This window comes from Leptinotarsa decemlineata, unplaced genomic scaffold (genome assembly GCF_025532065.1).
Source record: "Leptinotarsa decemlineata unplaced genomic scaffold, Ldec_3_MD MMD2_tig00003335_RagTag_RagTag, whole genome shotgun sequence".
Classification (NCBI taxonomy): Eukaryota; Metazoa; Arthropoda; class Insecta; order Coleoptera; family Chrysomelidae; genus Leptinotarsa; species Leptinotarsa decemlineata.
The window spans coordinates 4,854,372-4,862,611 of record NW_027412587.1 but is presented as its reverse complement, the minus strand read 5'-3'; the positions used below and the strand labels follow the sequence as shown (position 1 = coordinate 4,862,611).

The window sequence follows — 8,240 nt, the reverse complement described above, 5'->3', positions numbered from 1 at the left end:
AATAGAAACCCTGATCCGTCGCGTCATACCAAACTAAGGAGACGTAAAAACAAGAACATGTCCGAAAAGTGTGCCCAGAATAAGGCAAATGAGGCTTTGCCGAAACGTGAAAATAATTCTTATGAGGATAAAAAACACGGAGCGAAACCCAAAAAAACAGCTCATCATACTTTGTCCGTGAGAATCTTCGAGTTAATATATATCTTTATGCACGACAGTACATCATATATTTATGATGTACTGTCGTCCGGGTGGAACAGCGTCTGTAATTTTCATCTGTTCGACGTGTCGGCTTCTACTTTGAAGCCATTTTCAAAGACCACTTGAAACTGGAACTACATGACTCGACGACGGTGTCGTAATCTTCCTGATCCCCAAGTCTTGTTTTTGCTTTGTCCAGCTACAAGTGAACAATGAATATACCTATATAAATATAAAGCGGACGTCAACTCCAATGCAGCTCAAATGCACCGTGCAGAAAAAACGTCGAAGTTTATTTAATTTCACCGATGTTATCGTTTGTACTTCAATTACTTGGTTACAGATGACGCCAGTAGTCAAATTTTAGTCAGATTTCAAAATATCCCATAATATAACCAAAAAAGAAGTGAAACTTGATTTTAATTAAATTCCACAAAAATGCTCAAAAAGGTAGATGTGTATGTGAAAATTGTGGCTTTACAGGTTCGTATAAATTCTAACACAAAGTTTTGCCTGATCCATGGCCGGATTTTAGCTTAGATCTAGATTTTTTTCTGCAACCAAACAAGAACTTGAAAAGCGAAGGGAAGAACTTATGGCAAGAGGATTGCCTAAACAAAAACCTATCAAAGGGGTGAAACATATCGTTCTAGTTTGTTCTGGAAAAGGTGGAGTTGGCAAAAGCACCACATCAGGTTTGCTTCACCCTAACTTCACTTTGTTAACTGCTGTGATGAAGATATTGGTTTTCAGTAAATATAGCGGCAGCCTTGAAAGCCAACCATCCCAAAAAGGGAGTAGGGCTGCTAGATACAGATGTATTTGGCCCATCGATACCTCTGATGATGAATTTGAACGAAACACCTATATTAAACAAAGATAATTTGATGGAGCCACTCACAAATTATGGAGTGAAATGGTGAGTGTTTTAAATGCAAACAGATTGATTATGTTATGACAAGTGTTTCTTGCAGTATGTCAATGGGGTTTTTAATCGAAAAAACTTCTGCCGTTATATGGAGAGGTTTAATGGTAATGCAAGCGTTAGAGAAATTATTGAGACAAGTTCACTGGAGTGAAATCGATTATCTTGTTGTGGATACTCCTCCCGGAACTGGTGATACGCTTTTGAGTCTTGTACAAAATTTACCGATTTCAGGTACTTGTGTTTTGAATTGGAATAGGAGTAGATTATGGTGTGGCTTCTGGTTTGAAAAAAAAATACAGGAAACCTTCAAAATGGCCTTTAATTCTAAACCAGACAGAAATTTTTCAAAAAAAAGATAAGAGTACTTTTTTCAAAAAAAAAATTTGAAAATTTAGTCTTTTTTATGTACTCACATGAGTTATCATAATTATAAAGCTACTCTATATATATTATTTTAAAAATGCAATGAATAACAATAGGATGCCAGTTTTCTCCTGAAATGGCTTAATATTGACTTCTCAGTGTAAATATATTATAAGATACCTTCAGAATTTTTCAGAAAAAATCGGACATATAGATATTTTTCAAATTGTATGTTATATATATGATTGAAGCACATAATTATTTGTTTTGAGTGGAAAACATATCAAGCCCTTGAAACTGCAGTATTTTCCCTAGAGTTGGGAGAAATAGACAAGACAGATAGCTCCCAAGTAGAAGAAAAAAAAAGTGCATATAGATATATAAGAGGATGTAAGTATATTTGTAGGATGCATATATCTATACAAACTTTTTATAATCAATTATTTCAAACCGTCTAATCATATATTTTAAAATGTTTCATATTTTTTGTGAAACAATTCACAACAATATAGTTGAAATTTGTTCAATAATTGTGAACAAAATTTCTTCGACAGAAAAACTCTTATCTGGACATTTGTATTCTTAAATATAAATATTCTATATCAAATCCTGTTGAACATCAATGTATTTTTTGGAGTCAAATTAATGTTTTCTTGGTTGCAATCTTGGTACTGTCACAATCAAATGAATCATTCATTAATATCTTTTACACCTATGTTAGTTTAGTGATGATTTTTGCCTTTTTTCAGAACCACAACATTGAAAAATTTTAATGAAGACATGGTATTGATAAAAAAAATAATAACAGCAAGTCTTTGTTTCTGTCATAATAATCTTCAGTTAAAAACTTTATGTACATTTATTTCACCTACTCCATGTAATTATGAGTAGATTTTTTTGAGGGAAATATTTCGTCGGAAACTCATAAAAAATTTTGTTGGTGTTAGGGAATTTTTTTAAATAGAGTTGGACAAAATATCAGCAACATAACAACATTTGACAACAAACAATAATTCTGCAATTTCAGGAAAATTGAAAGGAATATTTAAGCATTGTCATAACATTTTGGGAAATTTTATTTTTAAATTTTATTCAGCTGTAGACATTTTCTACACGTTTTGTATAAATTTTGTGAAGATTTGAAATTTCACGCATTTCCAAAGAAAATGAAAACACATTTCTAATTAATATAAACAAGTTATTGTTATTCTAAAATTATCCAATAATTTCACAAAAAACTTGAATATTTGCCTCTTTGTGCTATCAGGTGTCCAACACCACACCACATTCTACACCTTCACTTTTATATTTTCTCTCCATCACTGAAAGATGTAATAGTCATTTCTTATGTACATAGGAGTAGTACTTGTCACAACCCCTCAAACTGCAGCCTTGGAAGTCACCAGACGAGGGGCGTCAATGTTCAACAAACTAAAAGTGCCAATAATAGGTATCGTGGAAAACATGAACTATGTCAAGTGTTCGTCATGTTCTGAAAACATCAGCATTTTCGGAAAAGGTACTTCAACACTCGCCAATGAATTACATTGTGAAATTCTTGGTAGTTTTCCACTTGATCCCAGGATATCTTGCTGTACAGAAAAGGGAATGCCCATAGTTGTCCAAGATAGCACAAGTGATGTTAGTAAGGTTTATAAAAGTGTAGCTGACCATATGGTCAGATTTTTAGAGGAATAAAGGAATTGAATAAAGTTTTAGACCTTGCATTTATTTGAAAAGAAATGTTTTCCTGTAATTTTAACCCTTTTATTTACAAATTGAATTTTTTGAACCTAAAAAACTACTTACTTTTTTGATAATTTGCAAATATAATCTTAATCCACTGGGCTCTAGATATTCAGAATCATTTAATTAAAAATGAACTATTATAGCTTTGAATATTCTGTAAAAATAAAAGGATGCTAGAAATACTTATTGGAAAATTCGAAAAAAGCTGAAAATGTCTATTGGTAGTCCCTTCTGCAGTCAAAATTGTTCAAATATTTCACAAGGAATAAAGGGGTTCAAATTAACCCCCCAACTTTATTTTAAATGTGTTGTACCGCAAGGCTAGAAACTAGGCCCAACTTATTTTTCCTTTGCCCATCTCCCACAGTTATAGCCACCATGATTACCCTCTATGCTGATGATACCACTTTACAATGGTATTATAGGATCTGTAGAGTAGGAAGGGTGAGTGTAGGCCCACAGCACTCAGCACTTAGGCCACATGTGACCCATTGTACATCCTCCCGAGGAGTTGTCTTCCTAGGTCATTGTCCACCTGTCCCTTCCAGGAAGGTGGACAGGTCTCTAGGAGACATCTCCTTTATATCGGCAGGTGTAGGCCAAGACTCGCCGAACACACACTCTCTTATTGACGATAACTCCGGACACTTGCATATGACATGCCTGAAAGTTTCATCTTCCTGTTCACACATCCTTCATAGAGATGTGTCCACTAGTCCCACTTAGTTGACAGTGGCCAGTCAGAAATCCTACTGTTAAGCGTAGATTTTTCCTGGTCATCGCCAGATATTTCTTTGGCGCCAGATATTTCTTTGGCGCCAGCTTCCCAGGGTCGCCCAGGGTGATCCTGGCAAGATTGCATCCTTTGATTCCATCCCATCTCTTTAGGGATTGAGCATGGGATAGTTCGGCAATTGTCGAAGTCATCAGGCCAGGCCGTAGGTGCCACTGGGTTCTAAAATTCTTAGTCCAGCCGTATCCTTGGCTAAAGAGTCGGCAATGCAATTACCTTTACTCCTGTCATGCCCTTCAACCCACCTCAGGATAATGTTATTATCTACCGAGGCTTTGGCTAAATCTTGGTGGCACTCTAGTACTAACCTTGAGGTAACATGTCTTCAAGGCTAATAGGGCTTGTCTACTATCAGTGCAGAGTGTTATGTTTTTGCCAGAAATTCCTTTCCTGGTTATTTTTTTTGTAGTGATTGATATACCAGCCAATTCTCTTTGAACCACGCTGGTATTTTTTTTTCCATTCCCCACTTAATCCTCAAGCTTAGTGATCTGGCCGTCTGTATATATGCATATTGTATTTGTAGCATCTGACTGTGTGTTCTGTTTCATTTGTATTTTGTAGGGTTTATTAAACACAAACCTGGGTTCAATTACATCACTGGCTGCCTACAGCAGAGATTGCGCAGTAAGCGCTTCTCGCCATAGGCTCAGCCTCAATTGACCCATTCCGACTTCGAGGTTCATACCAGCCATGCGCAATCGTAACATGGCCATTAAGTCAACCTCCTTAACGTACAGGTTCAGAGGGGTCAGACCAATAATTAATTCCATTGCCGCGGTTGGTGTTGTTCTCATGGCTCCTGTGATGTTTAAACAAGCCAATCGCTGTATTTGATATCATTTTTGGATGGTCGTTGCTTTTAGAATTTTCGGTCCCCATGCTATGGCTCTTCACGTTAGCATAGGTCTTTTTATTGCAGTGTAGATCCAGGTGACCATACGGGGTGAAAGACCCCATGTGCGTCCCACTGTCCTGCAACATTGCTCATAAGCTACATATGCTCTTTTTGCTCTACTCTGCAGGTGAGAGTTCCATGTTAGCTTACTGTCGAGGGTAGTTCCTAGGTATTTTACCTCTTCAGAGAAGTTTAGTTTGCTTTTGAAGATTTCGAGAGGTTTTAAGCCCGATAAACTTCTTTTCCTGGTGAAAAGGACCATCTCAGTCTTCTTGGGATTGATCGACAGTGAGTGTTCCTTACACTATGTTTCTATTAATTTGAGCCCATTCTGCGCTCTATCGCACAGTGTGTTCACAAATTTGCCGGTCTGCAAGATAACTATGTCATCTGCATATGCAATTATGTAGAATCCATTATTGCTGAGGTGATTAATCAGGGTATCCATAACTATGTTCCAGAGAAGGGGTGATAAGACCCCTATTCCCACTATAGGATATTCCTGCTCTTCGTGAGGCAATCTCCAAAGATATGTATTAACAAAATTAAAGTATGGTATAACTGCAACAAGTTATCAATATCACTTTATGATATTTTCATAACAGCTTTACAAAAACTCAACAAGTATTTCGCTGTACAAAAGCTTCTTCGAGAGCATTTATACTCTGTGTCTCGAGTAAACAAGCCTGAAGCAAAACGTGTTGCGTATTTGTAAAACTTTAGTAAAAAATCTCATAAGTGTTTCTTGAATGAGTATCGACCGATTCAATCACAAAACCATGTACTTATTCACTGTAACTTACCTGATATTTAGCTAGGAAATATTTGATATGAAAGGGTACATAATTAGAAATTTCTGACACTGAAAATCTTTGTTGAACTCAAATTTGAAGATCATACAATAAACTTTAGCAAGAAGCTGGCCTTGAATTGGTCACTGTTCGTCATCTCTACAGAAGTAGGCTATTCCCATTCAAGAATAGCCCATTTTGCACTTATAGATCTTCACATAAGATGTGGAATATTTAAAAAAAATAAAGATAGTTTTTCACCACATAATGGACAAGTAAATAAATGAAAGACCAACAATTATATTACATATTACTCATAATATGCATACCGATACATTTAAAAATAAGAACTCAAATGTAATAAAAATAGTTTTATACACAAACAAGTTGAAAGACAACAATAATAAGCAAGTTCCAGTAAGGTTTTCCACATTTAGAAAACTCCTCGAGATCAAAATAATTTATTGACTTGAGGCTTCTGAATTTAAAGTGTGGCTCAATCGGTGATGGAGTCATCTGCATAGAGTGTTATTGAATATCCTGATAATTACCCAGGGCAACATTGCACAGTCAAACTAACGTAAGCGCTAACATGCTCCCTTGTGGAACTTCAAGATGCTTTCAGCAATTTCAAATTGGTATGATTCTAGTTTTCCATCCTTGTTAGTTTTTACTTCTATATAGTGTTTTAGCTGATAGGATGAAATTCAAACCACTCACTAGTTTTTCCATGAATTCCACAAGACCAAAGTTTCTCAATTAGACGTTCATCACAAGCAAATGCTGTTAGGGTCACATATAATTTCCATTGAACATCTTTTTTAGGTCGTCTAGAAGTTTATTTTAGAATTTTATGGTAGCTGTGCTTGTATATTTCCTTCCAGATGGACTGTTGTTTCTGTTCATGTACTTTCGTCTTGTTTCTATACACTTATTTTACTTATAATTATCAACTCAATGTTACATAAAGTATTTTTACTTTGAAAGAATTTACCAATAAGATGTTCAAACCTTTGTTTAATGAAGCTTATTTTTGATTCGATTAATTCGCTGGGGATTAATTTTAACTAATTTTAACAATGTAGCATGCTATGTTCAGTATTGCAAAAGGTAAAAGTTTTTTTTGAATATGGATGTGACTAGCTGTATTGAAGCGCTTTTTGAGTAGTATGCTCTAGATCAGCGATACTCAACCTGTGGCCCGCCAGCCTTTTCTATGCGGCCCTCTAGCGACTCTAGCCTTTTCTGCAACCTGAAGGCTAATACAGTATTTTTAGATTATTTGACAATAGTATTTTCTGATGACACAAACATGTGTAGGGGTTTTGACCCAAATTGAATACTGTGGTCGAACACTGGAAAGCCCAGTGTTCGAATACTCGCGAACGGTATTGGCAAGACTGAATGCCGGATTTTCGGTTTCATGAACACGTGGAAGAAAAATGATGATTCTTCTCTCTCTTTAGCCGATAATACCTATCTTAGTTCAAGTCTTCAAGCGAGTAACATCTCATTCTTGTGCAAAGTAAAACTGTTCATTTCGAGGTAAGTTCCCCAAAACCACGTGGTACTTGTAAATTATTGTGTTCGTCAGTCGACTGAGTTTCTTTCACTAGTGCCGAGAATTCGTAACCATTACAATGGCTGGCGTGTCTTCAAAATCAAAACGTAAAATTTCTGACGAAAATAGATTATTTCAAGACAATTGGGAGGAAGAATATTTTGTTGTACCTAATAAACGCAGTTCAAGTAAATTGATGGATGTAGCCGTTACTACGTGGTAGGAGATCATAATGAAAAGAGAAATGAAAATTTCTCTTCACAGTTCAAGTACTTGTTTGATTTGTCGAGAAAGTGAGTGTTTGCGTCAATGTCAATCATCACATTAATTTTTGAATAAATGGTTTATTTTTACAGTTGCGTTTTATTGTATTTTACATACAACGTCTAACTCTAATAACGCAAAACCTGAAAGTAGTTTGTTCAGTTCAGTTTTATTACTGTGGCCCGCAAGGTCTAGCAGTAGCGACTATGTGGCCCAAGGGGAAAAAAGGTTGAGTACCGCTGCTCTATATATATATATTTCAAATGATTTTTGTACTATAAAAAGGGCAAAGAAGCTCCCAGGAATACTTGCAAGTCACTTTTCAATACCTAAGGTATCTCAACACTAGCTGTCATGTTTATATTAAAAATTATTTGCCTAATAAAAAAATCTTGAGCTAAACATATTGGTTTTACATGGTAACCTTTCGAAGTGTTACAAGCCTGTCCTTTCTACATTGGTATTTCCATTAGTTTATTTTTTCTAAAAAGTTCATGAAAACTGAGTTCATCCACAAAAAAAAATCATTCAATATTATACCTTAGATTGGTCCTACAAGTCGGTTCGGTTTTATAGTTTTCCTGTCTTGATAAATTATTATATTCGATCATCAACCAAGATCGTCAATAATATAATATAGATTTTTGATGGGACCTGCTCTTGGGATCATGTCTTCACAATGAAGTAAATGC

General features: G+C 35.6%; 1 protein-coding gene across 2 annotated transcripts; it reads left to right on the top strand.

Annotated features, from left to right (window-relative positions):
* The first annotated feature begins 461 nt into the window (after positions 1-461).
* Positions 462-3,210, top strand: Nubpl (NUBP iron-sulfur cluster assembly factor, mitochondrial). Of its 2 annotated transcripts, none has more exons than XM_074177987.1 (5): positions 462-684; positions 742-896; positions 955-1,120; positions 1,176-1,360; positions 2,850-3,210. In XM_074177987.1, the coding sequence occupies exons 2-5, from the start codon at positions 797-799 to the stop codon at positions 3,188-3,190; spliced, it is 792 nt and encodes a 263-aa protein (XP_074034088.1). In that variant the 5' UTR covers positions 462-684; positions 742-796; the 3' UTR covers positions 3,191-3,210. The 2 variants fall into 2 exon arrangements, with proteins under 2 accessions (XP_074034088.1, XP_023015342.2); XM_023159574.2 differs by having other exon boundaries at positions 467-684; positions 737-896.
* The last annotated feature ends 5,030 nt before the right edge of the window (positions 3,211-8,240 follow it).

Bases quoted from the DNA above. Each gene is read 5' to 3' on its own strand.
- Nubpl (XM_023159574.2), top strand. From the start codon at position 640: ATGCTCAAAAAGGTAGATGTGTATGTGAAAATTGTGGCTTTACAG. The intron at 685-736 runs GTTCGTATAAAT...GCCGGATTTTAG, and splicing joins TGAAAATTGTGGCTTTACAG to CTTAGATCTAGATTTTTTTC. The intron at 897-954 runs GTTTGCTTCACC...ATTGGTTTTCAG, and splicing joins TGGCAAAAGCACCACATCAG to TAAATATAGCGGCAGCCTTG.